Source organism: Corvus cornix, chromosome 2 (assembly GCF_000738735.6).
Source record: "Corvus cornix cornix isolate S_Up_H32 chromosome 2, ASM73873v5, whole genome shotgun sequence".
NCBI classification, from domain to species: Eukaryota; Metazoa; Chordata; class Aves; order Passeriformes; family Corvidae; genus Corvus; species Corvus cornix.
This window is the reverse complement of record NC_046333.1, coordinates 17,037,222-17,063,271: the sequence shown is the minus strand read 5'-3', so window position 1 is coordinate 17,063,271 and position 26,050 is coordinate 17,037,222. Positions and strand designations below refer to the sequence as shown.

Genomic DNA, 26,050 nt, shown 5'->3' with positions numbered 1-26,050 from the left:
CGGCTCCGAGTGGGGCGGGCACCTGCCCCGCCTCCGTCCCGAGCGGAGCCGGCTGCAGGTGAAGAGAGGTGCCTCGACGCCTCTCCGCGGTTGCAGCACCGCCTCCCCCGGCACCGCACGGCGCCGTCCTCCTGCCCCGTGAGTGGTTGCCGGCTGACTGACAGGCGGGGCGGCCACATAGGGCGGCCGCTGGCTGGCGTACACCTATAAGGGCCGGCCGTGAGGAGCGCCGTGAGGTGTGGGGTTGCCCGTGACCGAGCCGCTCGGCGAGCATCCATCCTCCCACGGCCGGGCGTCCACGCTCGCGGAGCCGAGCGCTGGCGGAGGCGGGCGCCTGCCCGCTGGCTCCCCGGCAGCAGCCCTGCCCGCCGATCCCCGCAGCAAGTGGCAGTCCCGCGCTGCGGGCCCCCCTCTCCGGCAGCGGCGCCCGAAGGATGCGGAGCGGCGGAGCGCGGGCGGCGGCGGGGCGCCGCGGGGGGACCCGCCGCTGCGCCGGCCGCGGGCGCCGCCGCCCCTGCGCGCTGCGCCGGGCAGGAGCTCAGTGAGCGCGGTGGCCGCGGCGGGAGGAGGCGCAGGCGGGCTCGGCTCTGCCGTCGCCGGAGGGGCTGCGCGCAGCTCCGAGCCGGCGGTGGGGCTGTGCGGAGCCCCGCGCTGGGGAGGTTGCGGGCGGCTCCGCCACAGGTGATTCGCGGGCCGGGGGTCGCGTTCCGCCCCGCTGCCGCTCGGCCGCCTCTGCGCGTTCGCACCCCTGCGCCGCGGCCGCCTGCGGGAAGCCCATCTTCAGCCGCCTCGCTGTGCCGGCGCGACCGGCAGCACCGGGGGACATGGCTTTGCTCCGGCTCCTTCTCCTCTTGCTCCTCGCCCAGCGCGGGCTGGGGGCTGCCGCCGACCAAGGGCAGGCAGTGCGCGGCCGGGAGCGGGCGCTCGGAGGGAAGCAGCCTACTTACAACCACATCAAGAGCCGGGAGCCTCCGCCGGCTCCGCGGAGCCGCTCTACAGAGAGCACCATCTTGGCGCAGCGGCTCGCCGAGGAGGTGCCCCAGGACGTGGCCTCGTTCCTCTACACGGGCGACTCCCGGGAGTTGCGGCGAGCCAACTGCTCCGGGCGGTACGAGCTGGCCAGCCTCGCCGGCAAGTCGCGCTTCACCTCGCACCCCTCCCTGCACGGTGCCCTGGGCACCCTCACCCACGCCACCAACTTACTTAACATGATCCTCCAGAGCAATAAGTCGCGGGAGCAGAACTTGCAGGAGGACCTGGAGTGGTACCGCGCCTTGATCAGGAGCCTGCTGGAGGAGGACCCCAACATCTCCAGGGCCGCTATCACTTTCAGCACGGAGCCTTTTTCCTCCACTCCCCAGGTTTTCCTCCAGGCCAGCAGGCACGAGAGCCAGGTCCTCCTGCAGGACTTGTCCTCCTCGGCTCACCGCCTGGCCAACGCCTCCGTGGAAACAGAGTGGTTCCACGGCTTGAAGCGCAAGTGGAGGCCACATCTGCACAGGAAGGTCTTAAACACGGGCCCCAAAACTTTGGAAAACAGTTGGAAGAGGCGGGAGAGCTTCACTGCTGAGAAGAACCACATCAGGTGGTCCTCACCATATCTGGAGTGTGAGAATGGGAATTACAAACCCGGCTGGCTAGTGACTCTCTCGGCAGCTTTCTATGGGCTGCGGCCAAACCTCCTGCCCGAGTTCAGGTAGGAGGAGTGTTCTGCTTGCTTTCTGTCGAGAAGGGGAGGGGGTAGTTTGGTTCTGCTCCACTCCTAGGGAAGGGCATTTTGGGTCTCTGGGTGACCTCATCAACCTCTGCCGCACCGGCTGCTCAATCACACCGCAGAGCAACCTCAGGCCTTCTTGTCGAGGTGTGCCTTAGGGAACTGTTGCTCAGTACAAGAATCGCTGTCGTCTCGGTCTGTAAGACAGCGTTTGCTTTACCTGCTCCTACTGGAGCAGGCGTGCATGTGGGTTACGTTCCTGGTGTGCTTGTGGTGGGGAGACGAGAGCAGCAGTTGCCAGTTGAAGTTTATCTCTGTCTGCAAGAGGAAAATGTTCACCAGGGCGTTATTAAACTATGTAATAAACCTAACTTGACCCCAGCTATGCTTTTAACCAGCTGGGAAATAACATTATTGTGCTGGTAAACTGCTGTTTCTGGTCTCCAGAGCACATCCACTGTGGGGTGCTCCAACCTGGTCAGCACACTTGTAGGTAAACAGGTGTTGGTGACTGCAGTTCTGTCATAGTGCATGTGGCTATAACCTCGACTGGCAGTAGGAAAGCTTTCCGTAGGACACCACCAGCTTTATATTTGATACCTGGCATATGTAAAGATTTGTTTATTTTTTATTGCTTTATGTACTTTTTGTTGCTTTTATATACTTTGCCACTGAGCTGCAACTAGCAGAGAGGAGGATAGAAAAAGACTCTCTTGTGTCTTTGTATTTTGACAGCAAAGAGAGTTTGCTCAAAGAATGACCTGTAGAGTAAGATGTCAGATTTTTCCCCGGCACTTCTGCAAGGGGTTCACAGGTAGCTCTGCCCAGCGGGGAATGTCTGCTGCCCAGAAGCAGCTGGCACTTCTCAGGGTGTGAAAGGAACACAGGATTTCTTTTGTGCTATGAATTAGTAGTAAGTGAAGATAGATAAGAACATAGCAGATGCAGAAGAGATTTTGCCACACCTAGGTGGCAAGGCAATAGTGTCTGCAAAAGCTGTTTCTCTTGGCTTAGTCTGAAATCCAGTGAGATCAGAGATATGAGTGGAGTCATAAATCCTTGAAAAACCCAGAATCTGTTGAATGGATAATGGCTGCATATTTCTCTGTTGAATTACATTTTGCCCTGAAATTTTCACACTTGTGGGAATGGTAGGGTTAAGATAAAATGAGCTCATCTGTATGCTGTTTGTTGCTGAATTCCTCTCGAGACTAAAACCCAGGAATAGGTCTACTGTAAGAAGCTCTTTTGGACCCTAGGGAGTCCAGAGGAGTCAGAAAGCTTGTCAGAGATCATTGAAATGCAATGTTCAACACTTGATGAATTTCAGGATGTGGATGAAAGTTAATGTAGGCTGATAGTCTCTTGTTGGGGGTAGAGTTTTGCAGGACCACTAGGCTGGAGGTGTGGTGGCAGCCACAAACTAGCGGAGCATATAAATTTTGATATGAAGCTTCTCAAAGAAGCTTCAATCTTGACCTAATTGAAGAGGAAATAAACCCATGTTTTAAGCAAAAGAGTCTAAAGCTTCAATCCCATCTCTGTGCCAAGATTCTGTGATGCCAGGAAGCATCTCAGTGGTGTTGGTTTCTGCTGTGGTGGCTTTGGTGTGCAGAGCACACCAGTTCTGTTTTGGAGTAACCCTGGCCAACCCAGGCAACCAGTAGATGTCCTCCTGGATGCGGTACAGAGCAGTGCCTTCCCTGCCTCATCTTCCCAGCCTCTGTTTGCCATGTGGGGGTCACTTCTGTTAAAAAATAGAATAACCTCTTATAACCCTGATACTTCAAATGGCATTCACTGAGCTCATCTAAGCTTGGAGAACCACTTCTTATTAAGAAGATCTTGAGATGGAGTATGCTGTGCAAGTTCAAAGTGTTGTGTTCCTGCTGTACTGAACAGTTAGGACAAAACTAACAAAGCTTTGTGGTATCAAAAGAGATGAGTTTGTAAGCATTTCTAAAAAATGGGTTATGTTTTATGCCAAAATGGGTTATGTTTTATGCCAAACTATTAAAGAAGCAGGTGGAAGAAGTAAAATTATAAATGCATGTATGCACATTCTGGCAAGGCTAAAGGATAGTTCCTGTGTTCCTGGTTTGAGGTATGCTAGCTGAAAGATGCGCTTTAATGTAAGCTTATCATTTGGGATATTGAGAAAGTAACTTCTCAGCTACACAGAAAATAGGATACACAAAATATGCTTCTTCTAAGACTTGTAGTTTGTCTCTATCTACACAATGTTTTCAATACTTAATAGGTACACAGCCTCAATGTGAATTTTTAAGAGAAGAAATGGTTTAACGTATGTATACGTAATAGAAAACTGTAAAATCTAATGTGGTTACTGGAAAATTAGTGTGAATTACTATAAGATGCCTCTTGAAGTAAGCTTTACTTCCCCTCACCAACAGTCTTTGAGTGACACAATATTTTGACTTTAAATCCTTATTTAAGGCTCATATGATAAAACAGTGTTTACTAACCTTCACCTTCTGGGACAGCTAGGTTGGTTCTCCAGAAAATGTATCTTTGAACCATCTGTTAGAAACATTTTAATGAATCAGTGTACATGCTCCTCCTATTTAATAGTCTGGCATGATGTCCTTAATGGTAATTTAGTGTATGCCCCTTTAATATTATTTGAACTGTTTGTGTACTTTCTTTGCTCACCTTAGGTCAAGGCATGGTACAATAGGGTGAGATACATTCGATCATGCTACATTCATGAAAGAGTTCTTTCAGATTACAGAAGGAAAAGCCGTTGCTCCTTCTTGGTATCTCTTCTGTGGTAGTAACAGATGTGTTTGTTCATGTGGCATAGCAAAGGAAAGAGTTTAATGGAGGCAATACTGGTAACTGCTACTGGCTGTGTTCAGTGCATGCTACTACTGCAGTGCTGTTGTCAATGACATTCTGAAAGTGCAGCCAAAAGCAGCAAGCTTTGCTCTTAACACTGGGAAGAGTTACAGTGCTTTTGGCCTGAGGATGTGAGTGTTACAGGCCAGGAGACTCCTGCAAGCAGCTTGTCTGTCTTCAGTTTCACCTCTCTCCTTCCCAAGCGATTACTGCCAAACTGCCCAGAGTGAAGGCCAAGGAAGAGAACATGATTGTCTTGCCATGACTAATACTATAGATGAATACTGAGATGAAGTTGTGCTGATAAATGTACCAGAGGCTGTTCAGGCCCAATGGGGCCACATTAGCCTAGTACAATGCTAAGCTAGCAGTGCTGGCTGTCTGCAGCTTCTTAGCAGTGCTTGCTGGTATTTTGTTGTCAACATCTGCTGGTCTTTCCACCCAAAGTGCATGGAGAGAACATTACTACTGCCTGCTTGCAAGAGGCAGTGTAGGCTCTCATTCAGAAATGAGGATCCACAGAGACTAGAAGTAGTCACTTGGTGTTAACCATCCCTTCTGTCTAAACTGATGCTGTTTGCAGCTGAAATTCACCACCTAATGTGCCTAATCACTCTACTACTCCAGTGCTGCAGGGGGTAGAGCCCAGTAGCATCTGTCGCTGATCTTCCATGTCCCTCCTCTGCTGCTGCCTATCACATGATGAGAATGAACCATATTTTATGGCAGGTAATGAGCCAACTGTCCTCTCTGCAGCCCTACTGAGAAGGTGGGAAAGTGTGGGAAGCTGATTCTTATAAATACAATTCTTTCTCTAGAGTATTTTCTTGGCCCCAGAGAAGAAATGAGAGGTCTTCATTGCTTTAGCAGTCCAGGAGACAAGTGGGGAAGATCACTTACTCTAGAGGAAAGATGACCAAATAGTCAGCTAATAGGAACACACAAGTTAAAAAAAAAGTCCTCCTTGGGTCACTGAGTCAGTCTTCTGCTGTCACAAGCCCACTTAATGTCATCAGCTGACAAATCCCCATCTTAAAGTAGATGGGTTTCCCTCTTGACTCTTCAGTTCACTGGCATGCCAGACCTAATGGCTGATAGCTTCTCCTGATTTCTGACCTGAATTTATTCACAGTCAGTTCTCATGCATTTTTTCTGGTCCAGAACTGTCTTCCATCTGACTTAGCACTCTTAGCTGGTGTTTACTGCCCTGACTTATTTATAGACAGTGGCCCCTTCTCCACCTTTGTTTACTAGACTACACAAAGTGGCTTTCTTTAGTCTCTGTCATAAACTCTCTGTTGCCATGGTCCCTCTTCTCAAGTCCTGTCCCAGTATTTCTTGAAGGTGGTTAGTCAGATTCATGTGCGCTGTTTCAGCCTTGTGCAATGACATCAATTATCTCCAAACTCTGATGAATGAGTTGCTGCTTTTGCAGTTCAAAATGTTCCCTTGTGTGCTGTTCTCATTTTCTTTAATGTTGTATTGTAATACATCTACATTTTGGGAACTGGTCATTGGTCTCACATGATTTCTCATTGTGGAGGTCAGATTGGCTTCAGGATACAGGGCATTGGCTTTCTTTCCCCCCTCCCACCACATTCCAGCAAGTTTTTCACCAAATTCAGCACAGCATTTGCTATCTTTTTTTTTAAGGTTTTTAGGAAGAATCCAATGGAGTAATGTCTGTTTTGGCAGAAAGGTACTCAATCAGCAAGCTGAATAAGTTGGGAGTGGGTTTTTTTTGTGGTTTTTTTTTTTTTTTAATTTTATTTTATTTTGAATGGAATCTTGTTCTGGAGCATTTACAGGTGACTTCATTCTGAAGTTTGGCCAGATTGTGCTACATCTTAATATCTTCTGTCTTCCAGAAGCTTGCTACTTCTTAATTATTGGAAAGATATTCCTTGATGCAAAGATAATCTTTACTGCACAGTTAGATTGAACTGTTTCTTCCCTAAAGGCAGTGTAATGTAGTGATTTCCACTGTACTATTAACAATTGGACCACTCCAGTGTTGGACTATGATGGGACTCTTAGTTAAGGAGACATTACTAAAGGCAGATTAAACCATGAAGATAGAAGTATTTATGACAAATAAGTAATTTCTTAGGGATTAGACATAATTTCATATTCTGCTAAATATTTCACAGCTGTTAAATTGCTTGGTAAAAAAACCTAAACAAATGTAGACATGAAAAAAAGAAATTTTAAAAATGGGCAATTACTTTAAGCATGCTTTAATTTCTTCCTTTAGCCCCCTTTTTTTAGTTTCTCCCAATTTCTCTTTAGTCTCAGTACTGAGCTAAGAGAAAATTAATTTTAATTGTTTAAGGAGGCTTTTTAATTTTTTGTGCCATTGTGATGTGACACTAGTTGTATAATACGGAAAGTATTTTGAAATGGTGTAGTTGACATTTTTTATAACATGTCCTGGCTCTTAACATGATTGAAGGTGTGGGTGGATTTAGAACAGGTTTCAAAAATGAAAACGAATAATTTATTTCCTAGAATTTCTGAAAGTCTTGGATTTGTTTTCCTGAAAAGAAGTTAAAACAAAGAAGCTTCTAATGATTTACTGTCTGTTTGTGGAAACCCCCAGGATGTTGTAAGTGTTCCCTGGGCAATCAGTCATGTCCCTGCCAGCATTTTTCATATGAGGTCATGGATAGGGATAGAAAACTGGATGTTGATGAAACATAGGAAAGGAACAATAAATAAGGGATTTTTCTTTTTAGAACCATGATTCGTCTTTCTTCAGTACTGGAGAAACAGAAGTGGGTCTTTGAAGAAAAAAGTTAAATATGGCCATGAGAGGATTGAAACACATACTGCATTCATGTCCGCAATTACGTAGCATGTGCTAAGTTGCCATAAAAGGAACTATTCTTTTTTGGGTCAAACTTCTGTTTCCAATTCCTCTGTTCTCCACCTCCATCCCCCTTGGGCCTGACTTCCAGCACAGCAGGTTATCAAAGTTCTTTTGAAGGGGATGGACATGTGGCAGTCCTTACTATCTGAGATTCAGCTGTAGGACTGTCATCTTTTCTGTTTGTGAATGTGGGCTGAGATAGAAATGTTCCTAAGGGTAAGAAAAAATGTATTGCTGTGTTAGGTCAGATGAAAGGTTTCCGTAGCCCTTGCTCCAAAAGCAGCTTCTGGCAGGTACTGAAGGAAAAATGTCAAGTTCTCCTAACCTGATTATATCCAGTTTACCAATATTAAGCAATAAAAATAAATTGTTTTTCAGACTTTATCTGAATGACTGGATAATAAGTATAGATTAAACTGACCTTCATGGTTCTAATCCATGTTTTAACGCATTTGTCTTCTGCAATGTAGTTTGGCATCGTATTCCATAATCTATTTATTTATTACATAATATCCATATATTATGTGTTCCATAATTTTCTGGTTTTAGATTCACTTTGTGAATCTAAATTCATTGGGAGATCCCAGATTCTTGAATGAACATTTCCCAAAGTGTTTTTTACATCTTTTCTGTGTCAGGCAGGTTTAGTTGTGGGTTATATTAAGTGTTTTTATCACTCACAGACTTTGTCACTGGCTATCCATTTGTGGTCATCTGTGAATGTGCCAAACAAAGAAAAGAATTGTGAAGTCCAGCTTGTTAACTGCCCTGCATGTGAAAGCTGACTTTAGTTTCATTGATTCTTTCAAGAGCAATGAAAATAACTAATTTTTAACAAAAGCCGTCTCTACTCTGAGCAATTTTTATATCTTGGTTTTGTATTGTGTTAGAGATTTTAGTTCAGCCTTCCACTTTGAGGTATTTGAAATGTTTTTAGTTAGTAGAGCCTGTCCTTTTAACATGCTGTTTCTAAAAATGTCCTGGTTTTGTCTTACATTCTTGTAATTTGTATGTTCCTCCTTGCCCAGGTTTATGCCTTTCCATTTTTGGGGTTTTTTTGAGGTTGGCTTCCACTTACTTTTGAGTTTTAAAATGATCTTGTTACCTTTAAATAAATCTTCAGGGTCACAGGATTTGATATAGTTAGGCTGAGACCATCCCTCCTGTGTAGGATTCTTCTATTTCAGAAGCTCTTTGTGTTCCTGACATATTTTCTTCTATCATGCTCTGTTCCTTGGGACTCTTTCTACCTGCCTCTTTCACCTCATGGATGGTAATGGAAAGATTTCAAAAAAAGTAACCTGAATTTGGCTCCAAGACCTTTTTTCATGGGGGTAATCTAATGTAAGTGGTACTCCACCATCACTGACATCTGGTATTCCTATACAAGGTGATGTTTTGTGACAGAGTGAAGATGCTAGCAGAAACTTGAGCATCCTCAAGCAAAAAAAAAAACCAAACAACAACAACAAAACAAAACAAAAAAAAAACCAAAAAAAAACCAACCAAAAAAACCCCCAAACCATCTCTGCCCCTCAGAGTATCTAAGAAACTCTCTGGCTAAAATGCAGGGAAATCCCCAGGGAGGCAACACTGCATGCCATAAATCTCAAGTCAGATTTAAATCTGAAATAATTCTTCAGACAATAGAGAATTCAGCTTTAAGTATTCTGCCCTTGTAGTACTTTTTCAAATGGCCTAGAGGGATTTTCTTTGCAGGTGAATCCTAATTTATGTGCCCACACTGCTTTACCTTACTCCTCAGTTAAGTTTATTTTTAGTGAAAGCTGGTTCTCCTTTGAAAGGAGTGTGTGTGTGCTGAAGAGCAGCAGTCATGCTGTGGCTGAGGAATTAGGGAGGTGCCTGTCCTGTTAGTAAGGAATTGGTGGTAACTCTGTGACCAGGTCAAAATTGTGTGTGTCATGTCCCAGTAGCCTTTTGTGAATCTGGCTGGTTAGGCATGGTGACAACTTTAACAATGTCTAAGTGATGCAGAATCCTAAATCTTAACTTTCAAAGGCAAGCAGACTGCAGGAGCTGCTGTTTGTCAGTACGACTTATGGCTGAAACTCATTTGTGAATTTGACACCAGGATTATTTTTGGATGCTCAGTTGATGGTACATTGGAGGAGCCTCAGGTGTCAGGTAGTATGCAGTACTTGAAGACATATTATTGAAAGTGGCAACCTCAAAAATGAGTGGTCAGAAAAAAGGCATCTGCCCTGAAAACACTGGCTTTGCTAAATACAGTGTGTATTTGTCTAGAGGAGTGGGCATTTGTAGATTTCTGAGGGCTGTAGAGAACTTGTTTTTATCTCCTTGTTTTGTGGTAAATAAGGACTTATGAAGGACAGCATGGAGGGCTGAATGAATATGACAGCAAGAATCTGAGCAGCTGGCTAGATGTGGGGGATGATGCCCACTTCAGTGTGTGACAACCATGCCTTATACCTTAATTATGAGTGCTCACAATGCTTATGGGCTCAAAAATAAGTGTACAAACTTAGAAGGCAAACTGCGTGTTTAGCTGAGCTGTGATGACCTCTGTGCCAAAAAAGCTTTTGAAGACTTAGAGGACAAGGATGCTGTTTATCACCATTTAAATGCTGGCAGGCTATTATTTTGTACTGTTCTGGCTTAAAACTGACTAGGAGAAGGAGAACATGCTCCTTCTGCTTTTTTTATGATGTAACGGTAGACACAAAAAAAATATTCTGTAGATAGGTTTTACAACATGTTGTTACAATGAAATATTATAAATACTGAAACTATCAGGATAGCTAGTAGGTTGGGAAAATAAGCTTAAATCAATTTCTGGCACAGATTTCAAGGCAAGCAGCATGCCAACAAACAGTAGTACTGGAAATACAGACAGGCATTAAAGCCTCTTAAATCAAACCTCTGACCTGACAGAAAATCCTTGATAACATCATTCTTCAATGATTATCTTATGTATAATTCAACTAATTCGTTCTTAACTGTGTGTTTAGCATGGACATGCAATCCTTAAATACCTCTTTTGTGTGTGTAAGGACTGTAAAATTGTAGCAGGAAACAAATATCTATTGTTACAAGGAGATTAACAAAATATACTTACCTGCCAGATGGTCCACAATTACCAGTAATGTTGTTATTAACTTATGGCTGTGGCTTGGTTCAGCCAGGCAGCATTGCCAGTGTGGATGAATGTGTTACGCTGACAAGCAGAGTCTAGTCTTACACCCTTGATATTTGTCTTGATTGCTTCCACCAAGATAGCAACACTGCAATTATTCCCAATTAGTTCGATAAATATAACACAGGGAGTTGGTCCATATACGTTCTGGGAGGATGTGTTCTTCCATATGTTCCATTTTCCGAATGCTGAATCAAAAATAACTGGAAATGTGGGTGGCTAAACAGGCTGTGCCAGCTACTGTATTAATCACAGATGAATTTCAAAAATATATCGTGTACATATTGGTGTACTCTGTGTAATAGCAGTGGGGTACAAGTCTGAGATGGTGTTTTAAAATGGCAAAGGATCTCGAATGAACACAGTAGAAGTCTTGTACCATCATGATACTTTTTGTAAATGCCACATATACGCTTAAAGAAACTTTGCTTTTGAAAGCACTGTATCCTCAAGTAGTTTCAGACCCTGGTACTACTTCAGAAGTGTGATGTTACTATGAAACATCTATTGCAGAGGTCTAGTGAAAAAAGGATAATACGCACCATGGGGGGAAACAGTTGAAATCCAATGGCAGCTTGTAACTATTGGGAGAGAGTGCTTTCCTGCTTCTGCACTGTCCTGTTTCTTCTTGCTGTGAATTTTCACCCCAGAAACTTACAAAGCTCTGAGAAAAGGGAAAACCAGGACAACTTAACCATATCAAAAGTTCAGGTTGTGCTGCAGATGGGAAGAGTGTAGGTAGAAAAGTCTGCACTGAGTTCATGAAGATTAGGTTTTGTGAAAGACACACTCTTGTAAGAAATGCTTTAGTACAAGAGAAGCAAAAGGAACATGCATTTAGTTTGAAATGGTAGAATTTTATAGTGTTTCTGGAAGAAGTATTATGAAAATATTTTCAAGCTTGCATAGCTTAACAGGGAGATCCTGACAAAACTTAAGCATAAATGGAAAGTGCAGGTGGGAGTGGGGCCTGGTAACCTGGGAGGAATATGGAAACGCTGTGATCATGAGTATCTTGTATCAGCAACAGTGAGGCCAGCAGGACCAGGGAAGTGATTGTTCCCCTGTACTCATCACTGGTGAGGCTGTACCTCAAATCCTGTGTTCAATTTTGGGGCCCCTCACTGCAGGAAAGACTTTAAAGAGGCTGGAGCAAGTCCAGAGAAGGACAATGGAGCTGGTGAAGGGTCTGGAGCACAAGTCCTATGAGGAGCAGCTGAGAGAGCTTGGGTGTGTTTAGCCTGAGAAGAGGAGGCTCAGGGGAGACCTTATTGCTCTTTACAACTACCTGAAAGGAGGTTGTAGAGAGGTGGGGATTGGTCTCTTCTACCAAGTGACAACCAATAGGGCAAGAGGAAATGTCTTCAAGTTGTGCCAGAGGAGTTTTACATTGCATGTTAGGAAAACTTGCTTCACTGAAAGGATTGTCATGCATTGGAACAGGCTGCCAGGGTTGAGTAACCATCCCTGGAGGTATTTAAAAGATGTGGCACTTAAAGACATGGTTTAGTGGTGACTTTGGCAGTGCTTAGTTAATGGTTGGGACTCAGTGATCTTAAAAGGTCTTTTCCAAGGTCTTTACTGCTGAATGGAAAAGTGTGCTTTGTGACAAAAGATGTTGAGAAATCCAAGGTACTCGATATCTTCCAATAACTACAGGCTGATCAGCCTCACCTCAGTCCCTGGGAAGGTGATGGAGGAAATAGTTGTGAAAACCTCTTCTGGAACACATGAAGAGGAGGAGTGTGATTGGGAGTAGTCAGCATGGATTTCTGAGGGGGAAATAGTGTTTAACCAACCGAGCAGCCTTCTGTGTGTGGATGACTGGTGTCCAATTGGAGGTCAGTCACTTTACTATACTCCTGGTGGGCACCAGTTTGACATGAATCACCAGTGTGTGCCTGTGGCAAAGAAAGCCAACAGCCTCCTGGTCTGTGAGAGGAAGTTTTGCCAGTGGGTTGAGGGAAGTGGTCCTTCTTCTTTACCCAGCCTGGTGGGGCTCTATCAAGAGTGCAAGGTTCACTTCTGGGCTCCTCAGCACAGGTGACATGGATGTACTGAAGCAAATCTGGTGAAGGGCCACGCAGATAGTTGGAGCAAGGAAGGGATGAGTGAGCTGGGACTGTTCAGCCTGGAGAAAAGGCTTCAGGGGCATTTTATGTGTAAGTACCCAGTGAAAATGGGTAAAGGAGAGAGAGACAGACCTTTCTCAGCCTTATTCAATGAAAGGCTGGAAAGCCCAAGAGGCACAAACTGGAATACAAGAAATTTCATTTAACATCAGAAAATTTCTTTTTTGACACTCTGTGTTTGGTCAGTCACTAGATCAGGTTTCCCAGAGATGGTGAAGTCTCCATTATTGAAGGTATAAAAAACCCCGAACTTAACGGAGCCTGCTTTGAGCAGGTGATTGGACTGAATGATCACAAGAAGCTTCTTCCAATGACAGTTGCTGAATGAATCTGATTTTTGCATCTATTATTAACAAAATAATTGTATTAAAGAGCTTTCAAAGGATGTAAGTTCTTTAATCAATTCTGATGTAAGAAGTCCAGAAGTATTTTCCTTTCTTTCTAGTACGTGGCTCTGAGTGTTAATATACTCTTCTGCATTCTGATGTTTGTCCCACTAGAACATGCCATGAATTCTCCAAATTGCAGTACTTCTGGTACAAGGCCATACTCAAATGCTTTCTCAGTGCTCTTACTGACCCTAATTTCTCTGGCTTGTGTGTGTTGTCTTTCTCAAAGTAACCTCTAGGTAAGTTTTCTTTTGAAAATATTTATATTCTTTTACTGACACACTGCTCCTACAGGGCTTGCTCGTGATACCACACAGCAGACTCTTAAAGGTGTTTCTTCTCTTCTGGCAGCGCTTAGTTTGTCCTTTATTTGTAATCTGTACTTCTCTTTGCAGAAGTGTTTGAGGAGGGAAAGGTGAGTTTCCTCTCCTACCAGTTAGTTTCCCTTGTGTACAAAATGTACACAAGGGAAAAACTTCCTGTGTAAAGGAAATTAAGCCTTCTTCCCTAAGGTGCTTGAGGTCTCCCACGTGAATGGGTTGCATTTCTACTGAAGTTCAATCATCACTGCTTTTCCTACTGATTTCTTTAGAGTAGTCAGGATGATGCTAATCCTTGATAGCTTTGCTGATGTGACTGGTGTATAACATGAATTAGGAGAGCAAGGAGTAGTGTTGGTCCTGCTCCTGCTTTGTGCCTCTGTGCAGCCATGGGGAGATTATTCACTTGCAGAACAGGTCCTGTCCTCAGCCCACACACTAATATTTGTTTGTAAAGGTCCAGAAGATACTAGAAACCTACCTGATGGGATCTGCACATGACCAGATAAGTAATCTGTTACCTCTACTGGTTTGGGCATCTGTCTTGCCAGGCTAAATTTGTAATCCACTGATATCAACATTTTAAAGAGATAATCTGTGCAGTATGGCAGTTTTTCCTCTTAAGGTTATTGCTCACCTGAAACATGGAAGAAACAGTTCCTTGCGATAGAAGTATGGTTTGAGCAGTCCCTGGGAAAACTGCTGTTCAAAACAAGTGTGCGAAGGCACAAAGCTGTAAACTAAAAATATACCAGAATATTCTAGAAGTGTGATGTGTGCTAATTGAACTTCCTAGAACCGGCACTTAAATATTTCAAGTAATTTCTAAATGTGCCCAGCATTAGATTGTTGAGATTCTAGGCAGGAGACTGAGGGGGGTGAAGTGCTCCTGTACTGTCTAACTTCCTACTGTCTGTTTTATGTAATTTTCTAATGCATTCTTCTGACCACTTACATGATGTAGTTGTGCTTCTCCAATTACTATATAGCATGTCTGAAGACGAATGTCCAAATTTAGCTGTTGTGGACTCTTGTTGTACTGGGGTCAGGTATGAGGGAACAGTATTGTCCTGGTTTTGATCAAACTCACTCTTATGCCTGTTCTAATTTTGTTTTGTTTGTTCCCTCTCAAATATGACTCTGTAGCTATCTTGTTACTATTATTGTGTTATGAGCATTAATTAAAAGAGGGAATGTTGTAGTGCTAGGTTTAGTTTAGCAAGCTGCAGCTTTCACTGAGAGCTCAGCGCAGCTGCTTGGGGCAGGGCAGCCATTCTGTCCTCCCAGAGTAGTTTTTGGATGGCTCTGCACTCTTGCTCTGGCCAGCTATCACCTCTACAACACAGTGACGGTGAAGGAGGTGAGAAGGGTCTCTCCCTAAGGGTTGCAGAGGACCTTTAATAGTTACATCTTCTCCCGGTGCCCCCAGAGGCAGAGAGACCTCGTGATCCGGGTGCAGGGGGGTTTTGTCAGATTGCAGGGGCGGTACATGGGTGGGGTTGGGGTACAGGAACCAATAGGCAGAACTCGAGGGAGTGGCCAGGGCTATGGGCAAGGGAAAGTGGGGTGGGGGGGGTGAACAATATGGGATAGGAAAAGCAGGGGGTAAACAGCTCACCACATCTCCCCCTTTCATATTAAGTTGAAAAGGGAAGGGCATACAACAGAAAAAATGGTAAAACAATGCAAAATAGATAAATTTAAAATGATGAGGCAGCTGGTTGTTGTTGACTTTGGAGATCGGTGCTGGTTGGGTTCTCACACAGCAGCTGCTTTTGTACCTTATCCCATTCTTTCTTCTGCTGGGTCTGCTAGGATGGCATCTTTCTGGTTGCTGTTAGTTTCACTTCTGGTCCATGCAGGGTGGCGAACAGGGGAGGCTATGCCACTGCTCCCACTCTGTGTGGCGCGCGGAGCTGCTGATACCCTCGAGGCAGGCCGGGTCTCAGGGTCCCTGGGCTGGGCCTGCCCCGCGGATCCGGTCCCAGGCCGGGGCTTTTCCCCAGTGCAACTGCCGCTCCCGCACTGATAGTACTTGCAGCCGAGCCGGTCCCGGTTTTTTGGGTGTGGTTGGTTTTTTGGTGAGGTTGGTTTTTTTTTTTTTCTTTTTGGCACGGGTGCTGCTCTCGCGCTGCAGTCTGAGCCGGCTGGCGGGGGGAGGGGTGGCGTGGGGCAGGACCGTGGCAGGCCATGTGGCACCGGTGCTGGACTGGAGCCGCGTGCACTTCCGGGTTCAGGAAGCAAGAAACTGGTGGAGAGGGGAGGGAGGGGTTGAGACAGGGATGGGATGGGTTCGCCAGTGAAGCGGGGTGTGAACATGGACAGGACTTGCTGCCAGGAGGGAAGAGGCCGCTGCGGCAGCCCCTGTAGCCCAAGGTGGGGTTCCATGGCCGGAATGGAACCCCTGGTGGTGGGGGGAGGGGCTGCTGGGGGCACGTGCGCTGCTGCAGTGCAGGGACTTGGCACAAAGGCACTTTGCGTTTTGAGGGGGGGATGGGAAGGGACCAATGCAGCAATACTGAGCGATGCAGGGGGTGGGGTTAAGGAGGGGCCAAGGGTTTTCGCACACGCGGGAAGATATGGAGTACAAGAAGGAGAAGGCAACATGGCGGAGCCAAACATGCGGTCGTGGCCATCTTGGCTGCTACTTAGAGCCAACATGGTGGGAGTTTTGGGGGATTGGGATTAGGGTTTAGGGGGAGCTCCCGGGCCAGGGTGATCGGCCCTAGCTCGGTGAGGGGACAGGGGAGACATGGAATGGTCAGAACATTTTCCAATCTCTCCTGAAGGTCAGAGGGAGAGGATCAGAGGTTTCTGTTTCCAGATGACTGAGTGAAACAAAACAAAAGCTAGTTCTTTTTATCTCTCACATGCAAGGACCCCCCATGCACTGCTAAAATTAACTCCCAAACTGGGGGCACTGAACTTGCATCTTCTCTTGTTAGGGATGGGTTCTTTCTTGTGGGGGCTTGACATAAGGCATGGCCTCCTTCACCTCAACAAGAACCCACCCCCAACCCTCCACCCAAACTGAGGCAAAAGGATTAAACTAAAAAGAAAAAACGATCCTCTGAACCAGGCCATTTCCTGGTTCCCTTCTGAAGCTTACCAGCACAAAGAGTCTCCCACTCTCATACCAGACCATCCAGGCTCCTCTTCAGGGCTTGCCAGAACAGAGAATCAACTTAAGGCACTCAGCGTGGTACATTGCTGTCCAGCTGACCTGTTTTCAAAACCGCTACTTTTCTCAAGGAGCTAATGGCTGTCCCTTCGGTCATCTCGCTGAAATGTGAGCTTTGCGTTGGGGAACTGGCTTCCCAAAGGCAACTGTGCTCTCCTGGGCACCTCTTCTCAGATGCCACACATTGGGCACCATTTGTTGTAGTGCTAGGTTTAGTTTAGCAAGCTGCAGCTTTCCCTGAGAGCTCAGCAGAGCTGCTTAGGGCAGTGCGACCATTGTCGCCCTTCCGTAGTCCATTTCAGACGGCTCCACGGTTTTGCTCTGGCAGCTATCAGCGTTACAACCACTGATGGCAAAGGAGGTGAGAAGGGTCTCTCCTTATATAAGGGTTTCAGAGGACCTTTAATGGTTACATCTTCTCCCGGTGGCCCCCAGAGGCAGAGAGACCTCGTGATCTGGGCGCAGGGGGGGTTTGTCAGATTGCAGGGGCGGTACATGGGTGGGGTTGGGGTACAGGAACCAATAGGTAGGACTCGAGGGAGTGGCCAGGGCTATGGGCAAGGGAAAGTGGGGTGGGGGAACAATATGGGATAGGAAAAGCAGCGGGTGAACAGATCTCCACAAGGGAACATGCTTTGAGGTGAGTGAGGTGTTTCTGAGATAGAGGCTGGGCCATGCCCTTGTTAGTTCGCAGCCTGAAAGAAGGGATGATGGTGTTTGTAGTTGTAGAAGTCCAGACTGTGGAAATGAAAATATCTGTCCCAAGTGGTTGAAATTATTGACTTGAAAGGAATGGTATTCTAGATTTAAGAAATCAACTCAGAGCATTCATCCACTATGAATGAGTTTGTGTAATGATTTAGCACCTCGAAGTTGCATATTGACATTTTTGTCAAGTCTGGACCTCAGCAAAGCAGTCATAGATGACACACACTCACAAAATGATGCTATAAATGTCCTATATCATTCTGAAGAATATGTAAATCTTTGAAGGATTTTTTTTTTTTTTTAAGATATACAACTACAGTCTTGTACCTTTCTTCTGATAATTTTCAAGTTTTTTATAAAATAGTGTGTCCGCTTTGAAATTGGCTTGTTAGGTTTTCTTTCAAAAGAATTTTTGAGGTAAATTGTTGATGATGAAACCTGGAGACGACTTGGTGTAGGACTTACACAATTCAGACAGTCCTTCAGGACCTGTGTGTGTAGGAAACTTTTTTTTTGCTTCACAGACATCAGTGGTCTGTTGCTGGCTTGTGCAACTTTCTGATGTTGTATCAGGTTTTATTGCAGGGCCAGCTGGCAGAGGTGTGGGGAGAGGGGCTTGGATGTTTGCTGGAGGAGGATGTTGAGTTGCAGAGAAGAGGCCTGAATGTCTCTGGAGGCTGGGTTGTCACTGGGGAGAGTACAAAAAAAGGCTTTTGCCAGTTGTTTTGGCAAATAGGATTCCCTGGAGCAAAGGGGAGAATGTAGTTTTTGCTGGACATGGAGTGAGGTGCAGTGCCTGGTTCCTTGCTCTCAGATTTGGCTGGGAAGGTTGCTGGCTTCAGAAAAAGTAGTGCAGGTCTTTCACTGTATTTATTTTGGGTCTTTGCTGCACTCTAAAATGTGAAGGGCATTACACTGTTTGAACATATAACTTGTTCTTAACTGCCACCCTACTCTTAATGTGTTAGATTTACTGAGCTCTTGTCATAATACATCTCAGTAAAGTCTAAAATAAGAATATGTGTCTGTGATGATGGCTCTGGGAGCACAAAACTTCTCTGGTTTTAGACATTTTATCAAATTCCATATTTAGAAGAAAGATGTAGTTCTGCTTTTCAGGCTACAGCATCATAAAGTTTAACCTATTTCTGTAGTTATGTTCAAGGCTGTTTCTCTCTGTTTTCAGAGGTGTTGTCAAAGTCGACATCAATCTGCAGAAGGTGGACATTGACCAGTGTTCGAGCGAGGGATGGTTCTCAGGGACGCACAGGTGTCATCTCAACAATTCTGAGGTACGTCTGTCCCTAAGGGGCCTCACTTCAATAACAAATCTTTACACTGAGTAGTGTTCTGTAGTATAGATGTTATTTATTTTATAGACATTAAATGTGGTTTGTAGGGCTGAAGAAATCTTTCTGTGCGAGGTGTTGTGGAATACATGAGTTTCAGGACTGCCTGCATTTCAGAATTATTGGTGTTAAATAAAACAGAAGCTAAGTTATTGTGAAGAGATAACAGTTACAGGGAAGAAGATTACCAATGAAATGATTTATGAGGTTCTGCTTTGCAAGTCTAACAATTATTTTGCACCCAAAATCAAAATAGGCTTTTAATGTCAGTGTCACTTTCCTTGGACAGCTTTACAAAATATAATAGAAGTAGCTGAAATGCTAATAGTAATTATTCAGAAAAACATGATCTTTTGATAGAGTGATACAGAATAACAGGCAGAATTGGATACTGTAATTCCTTCTTAGTAGAAATGCCAACATTTTGACAGAGCTGGCTAAAATGTTTGTGCTCAGCTCCTTCCTGCTTCCCCTTTCTTCTGAAGGTCTGTGTCTGGTTCCATCTGTCAGCAAATCATAGATCATTCTGCCTGGGAAGTCATATGTGTTCAGTGAAACTTTAAAACAAAATGCATTTTGATTTTTCTTTTAATTCTGCCATGTAAAGGTGATTCCCAAGGCACCCATTTGTTTTCTGTGAGAGTAAGCACCTTGTGCTCTTCTGTGCTTTTGGAAAGGACAATTAAAATGTAGGGAAAGTTGACATTTGTCTACCAGAAGTTGGGAGCTGTTTGCCTAATTTGCTGTAAAATGCCAATTTATCAAAGCCAAGTCTAAATTTAGGAAAACAGTTGGTTTTGATGAATTCAGCTGCTAACATATTTGAGCAAGAAGAACTCAGAATTTTTGTAAGCTTTTTTTTTTGTATTTTCACTTTGATTTTTTTTTTCTTGAAATGAGAAATGAAGTCTCTTATCAAAGACTGATTTACGACTAAATATTTCTGTATGTGGAAAAATGTTTTTCTTTGTCAAGTACTTCTTGACTTCTGAATTTGAGGGAATACTTTTTAAATAGCTCATGTTTCTTCCTGGAAGAAAATATTGTTTCCCATGTGATCTGGTAAAGCTTGTTTTTTAATATATTCTAGTTATCCCAAATGTGATTATACACTTTGACAAGTGCTTCTCCTTCTCCTAATGTTTTATGAGCAAAATATTTCAGCAGAGGGGTGGGATTGTAAGTGGCATTTCTGCAGCCAAGAGTAAAAGGGAAAAAAAACCAGTCTTAGGTCTCTTGTGGTTTAGCCCCAGTTGGCAACTAAGTACCATGCAGTCATTCACTCATTTCCCCTGCCCTCACTGCCATGGGGAGGAGAACTGGGGAAAGAAGATAAAACTGGTTGGTTGAGATAAGAACAGCTTAATAATGGAAACAAAATAAAATATAATAACAGTGACAATAAAATATACTATTACTAAAATGATGGAGAAATAAAAAAGGAAAATGAAACCCAAGAACAACCAGTGATGCACAATACCACCTGCTGATCGATGCCTGTCCTGTTCCCCACCACAAGTGACCCCTCCTGCCCAGCTCTTCCCAGCTTATATACTGAGCATGATGTTCCATGGTGTGGAATATCCCTTTGGCCGGCTCAGGTCAGCTGTCCTGGCTCTGCTTGCTTCTTGTGCACCTCCTCAGTGGCAGAACATGGGAAACTGAAAAGTCCTTGACTTAACGTAAGCATTGCTTGACACACTGATGTTTTGGCTGTTGCTGTCAACGTTACTCTCATAGAGAATCCAAAACACGGCACTGTACCAGCAACTGAGAAGAAACTACCACAGCTGAACCCTGGAGAAGTTCCCACGTGCTGCTTTTCATACTTGTTCCTTTGGAATCCACTGTGTAGAATAGGGATAACTTATATAGTTGTGCAACAATGTTTTCCACACAGTTTTGCTTATAAATGCTAATGAAATCATATTTCCTGTGCTCTCTTTTACATACCTAGGAGCAGTTAAAAAAACACCTGCTGATGGTGGAATGCTCTGCCCCCATTTACAAAGTCTGTCTCTAGCAGAGTAGGAAGAGAATGGAGATCTCTGGATTTCCAGTTCTTGTTAAGTTAGACCTTCCTTGCTTGCTTTAGTTTTGTTAGGTGACTTGAGTGTACACTGCAGCATAGACTTTGTGCAGACTGTTTGGTAAGTCTTTGCCATAGTGAATTTCTGATTTGGCTCTGAAAGTGTTTACTGCATAGCCCATACCATGTGGCCAGGCTACCAGTACCATTAAACCAAAGGCATAAAGATCGATATTTCAGAAATATAACTCCCTTCTTCCCTAATGCTTGAAAACATAGAGAGTGACTTAATGAAAGAATAAGAGGAGAAAACCAAAGTAACAGATTAATCAAAATGCTTCTTTGTTTTATATTTCAGTAAATTTTATAGTGGCTAAAATCTACTAGACACATAGCAGACAAATTCTCCTACTTTCTGTGCTGTTCTGAAGTGTTTGTTTTCTAAATAAAAAATTGGCTGAAATGAGGGAGATGGAGGTGCATTACAGTGAATGGAAACATATAGCCAGTGGTCTGTGTGTGCTAGACAGAAAAAAGGGAAGGCATGGGTGGCATCCAACTTCTACCAGAAAATTGAGACTGTTGTTGAAAGTACTGTGTTGCCTTCACATAGTCTGACACAGCAGCACTAGGAGATGATGCTAGCTGTGACACTGAGATTTGTCTTTGGAAGGTCATCAAGAGCAACCTGATTGTGATGGAATAGTAGTGCTAGTCCTTGCTTGGCAGAAAATAGTGTGTGGTTGAGTGATTTAAGAATATTATGACTCAAATAGGCAAAATGCTGAGACATACTAATCTTCCTTTTAATTACCTTCTGTCCTTTGGGTGTTCTGCCTTAGGATTGGTGGCTCTTAAATATCTTGCTTTATGTATGGTGCCCTTAAGTACAAAACAAAAACAAGCACCGAGAACTTTGGATTCCCCATTTTAATTCAACTACCAAATTCCTAGTTTGTAGTGAAATTTTTACCCAATTTCTTCTCTTTTGTGGACAGTAAGCATACATCCCTGATTTCATAGCAGCCTAGATGAACTGGAAGAACAAGAGTACCCTCCTTTAACCTCAGGGTAACTGGACACTGCTCAGCCTAATTATGCAGGAAGTTAGGTGATACTTAACACCGGAAAGCCAAATCACAGCTATGACTAATGTCTACTTCAGTTGTGACCTTGTAACTCCTTTTTTTTTTTTTTTTTTTTTTTTTTTTTTTTTTGTTTGTTTGTTTGTTTGTTTGTAACTGGATTGGCCACAAAGAAGCTGATGGCCAGGCATTACTTATGTGTGAGAGAGCTATGTTCTGCTTCCTGCCTTTTACCTTGACTCTGAAATAGGCAACAGCTTCCCCAAAAGCTATTGGGCAAGAGATATGGGTTCTCTGGGGCTGCAACAAGTATGACAGGTAATATCTGCAGAGTTAGAAATAATGAAGTTGGGTAGATCATAAAATGATGCAGACCATTCTGAAATTAACAAACAGAAGAAGTGTAGTTACCCAGTAACAAATGCAAAGTAATTTCATTGTACAATATACAGTAAAGGCTGGTTATAGGAGTAAGAAAACATGCACTTTTACCCTGTTTGAAATCCTTGAAGACTTTTATTATATTGGATTTCCTCTCCAAGAAGCTGACAGCAGCTGCTGGCACTTTTAGTAACAACTTTAGAGTCCTTGTTGAGACGCCAACAATAATGTCAAGGCTGAGGAGCGTCTGAAGAAATCAGCTGGTGTGGCCCCTTGAGCTTGGCTGAATCCTTCCAGCCAGCAGCACCAGTCTGTGAGCAGTGGCAGCAGACTCCACACTGCTCCCCCAGCCTTAATGAGCCTGCCAGCAGCTTGCAATGTGAGACAGGCTCAGCTGAGATCCCTTTGGGTTTCAACAGTATTCCACAAATGACAGCGTGCAAAAATATCTAGAGGAAATGAGGGAGGCAGAGTAAACAAGAAAGCTGCACTGCTGTCTGTATACAGTGTCTGCATATCTGTGTTTGTAGAAGGATGCATAGGCCTACTGTGTGTGTATTTATTCAGCACAAACACAAAACCATTTGAGAAGGGAAAACAAATGAGCAGTACAGCCAAAATATTTTTTCCATTGTTTAGCAAAACATTTAGGACCATCATATTTTATTATACTGCATGCAGGGTTACAAGCAACTGAACAAGGTGGGGGGGGCTGATTAAAGATAGATTTGTAATGGGGACTGAGTTGGGAGGGGGGGGGAACCTAATGCTTTCCAGGTTTTTCAAGGAAATGCTTTTCAGTGCCCTTGTCAGACTGGGAAAAGGCTATTAATATGCACAGTCTGTGGGAGGGGAAGCATGGCAAGAGATTAGCATCTGAAGTTATAACCCAGTGGGTCATATTCGGTGTCATTGATTTTGCTTATTACTTGCATGTATTTTCTGTCCTATCCATTAGGAAAAGTGCAGTCAGAATTAGAAGAATTAGAAAGGAAAGATGTTTGGTGATTCAGTCTGAGTGAATGGGTTTATGGACTATAGTTAGATTCTAATTTGGAAATAATAATCATTCTTGAAGCTACAGATTGCATCTAAGACAGGACAAGAGAAGTACCCAACCAGAGCAGAGAGCATTGTCTTAAAACATCTTTAGTGATAGAAAACAAATTCTAAATGCTATATCAATTCCTGGGCTGAAGGGGAAATCTAAGGCAGAAAGGGCAGTGGCTCATTTCAGTATGCAGGTAAAGGAAACATAGCCAGCACTTCTTGGATTCAGAAGCAGACAGGTGTATCTGTTCTCTCCAAGAGCTCAGGGTATTTGAAAAGCTTGCAGTAGACACAAAGAACATTTTGGATGCTATTTTAAAAATAACTGCATCATCTGCATTCATGGGAAAAGTCCCCTTATGACAGTAAACCAAATCTAATCTGGCACTCCCCCAGACACTGTTACATAAAATAAGGTAGAGGTTTGTCAGAGTTCTCAGTGATAAACAAGGTGCTGTGGAAACCAACTTTCAGTTTGAGGAAAAGCCAGGTTGCTTAGCTACAGCATCTTCGCTTCTAAGACTAAAAATTTAAATGAGTCTGTTGTGCAGGAGCTAATCTTGGTTATCAATGTTTTCTTCAAAGAAGAAAACCTTTGCAAAAATTCCTTTCATCCTAGTTAGCTGTCTTAACTTGAGCATTTAAGTTCATCTGGGTCAATTCTATTTGCTTCCGGTTTTCCCTCCCCCAGACTTAAAACATGAAAAGGGGTAGATGGTTGGCTGAATGATGTTGTCTGTCAAATTAAAATAGCAGGGAGATATTTGTTTTTTCTTGCATATGACAGATGATGGTAGCATTGCATCCATTCCCAGTTCTTTCAGGTCTATGGCTGCAGTTTTTGGATCTTTCTCTGCTGAGTAGAGCATCCTGTTAGGCAATGCTGATTAGTTGAACTGGTGCTTCTTCCCATTGTGTTTGGGAAGGGAAGTGGTGAGGCCCAGAAGTTTAGCTGGCTGGTGGAACATGGCATAATATACCTGGTGGGAGCAGAGGGAGGTTGCAGGGAGGGGAATGGGAAGGAGCTCTTTCCAGGAGAGAGATTGAGAAACTGAGGCTGGAGCAAGAGAAGGAAGATCAGGGTGTATTGGGAGGCACAGAAAACCTTAAGTGAGGAGCCTGGGGACTGTAACCAGGCAGCACCATTCTCATGACAGACTGGCTGTGAATTCCCTTTCCCACATGTGAAGTGGCAGAAGCTGTATCAAATCCAGGCATAAACAGAGCACGGCTTCATTCATTCATTCCTGTTTTGACACTGACCATGCTGTAATCAAACCTCTCCTGATGGGAGAGAGTTTTTAAAGTCCTTGCCAGGAGTTCCAGAGACAAACGGGACTCTCAGCCTTCGCTGCTTCTTGATAGTTGTTTATTAAGTCTTATCAGAGAAAAAGAGTCACTAGCATGATCCAGACATAGCACAAAGCAGGGAATACAGGAGAAAGCTGAATTATCAAGATTACATGGCCTTTTTAAAGATAAATTAGCCAATGGTTACTAAAAATGTACATTATTTTTACTTTTCTACCAATTATTTAATGACACAGCCAGGAACTGCAGAATTCTTTGTCCAATCATCCCAAACTACTTTTACTGCAGAATATGGAGGAGTAGAAGAAGAAGAAGGTTTGGAGAACAGCAATAATCCATTTTGATGTTTTTTGCTTTTATCTATTTACTACATTAACAAACCCAAAACCTCTAAATTTTTCACCCTGTGACAATCTTGCATAGTAGTCTGTCACCTAATTTACACTAGTGTAGTTTCTAGTTCTTTTCTAATAGTAGGCAGTTTTTCCCATGGACAGAGGTCAAAAGCTGTGTTGTTCAGGGGGGTGAAACCCCTCAAAACAGGCAGAGACATATTCTCTGCACTCTGGGTTCCCACACCATTTCTTATCACTACATTCAGAGGACTGTACAGTATCTGAAAAATGCCTCTAGTAGCATTAAGCACAATTAGATATATGCAATCAGATAAATACGCAGCATTTTGATTTCAAAGCATCTGGTCTGGCCCATTCTGTGAGGGATCTGACAGGCTTATCTTGGAAGGTGCCAAGTACTCCCATATCATGTGAGGTAATATAAATACTATTACCCCCATCTTCTAGCTTACCCACAGACAAAATTATTATCTCTAAACTGATGGACTGGAATTGAGCAGTGATTGCCGGGTGTGTGAATTACCTTTTCCAGAGTTTGATTTCTGCAGAAAGGTGTGCCAAGCATATGAGCTGAGAGTCCCGATGTGCTCCAGCCAGGGCTCAGGCTGGATCATCTTCAGAATGGGATTTTGGAGTGCCTCACAGCATGTACTCACACCATGCTTCAGATACTTCCAGCAAGACTTAAGCAACCTGATATATTTTTGAAACCTGCGTCTGATGAGCTTCGTAGTTTTCTTAGTGATCTTGACTTGTGGTAGAATTTTGGTCAAAAACAAAGTCACCCAAACTCCTCTTAGATAAACACACTGTTGCTACACTTGCTGTCATTGCAAAGGACTCAGCTTCCTATGAACTGTGCAGACTGTTCTTGAGTGACACAGTTAACTATCAGTTTACTGCAGACAGTTTTCCGCATTGTTAAAGCAGGAAAATTCTGCTCATGCATACATACTGCAGTTAATTTTTTTTCTTGGGAAAAAACCTGGGTTTTTTTCAAGACTTGAGAAACGGTTAACCAATAGAAAAAACTTATTGTCTACCTTACTTAAAAAAAGCTTTTATCAACTGTAGCAACTGTTTTTCCTGCTTTTTTAATACTTCATGATATGTACATAAGAGGCAAGTTTAATTTAATCTAG

At 43.7% G+C, this 26,050-nt stretch overlaps 1 protein-coding gene across 1 annotated transcript in view; it reads left to right on the top strand.

Moving 5' to 3' along the window:
* Window positions 1–551: 551 nt before the first annotated feature.
* Window positions 552–26,050, top strand: part of GPR158 (G protein-coupled receptor 158) — a 192,432-nt gene continuing 166,933 nt past the window's right edge. The window contains exons 1-2 of the mRNA XM_039548501.1: window positions 552–1,696; window positions 18,534–18,639. Coding sequence (XP_039404435.1) covers window positions 825–1,696; window positions 18,534–18,639 — 978 coding nt within the window. The 5' untranslated portion in view covers window positions 552–824. The remainder of the gene's footprint in view (window positions 1,697–18,533; window positions 18,640–26,050) is intronic.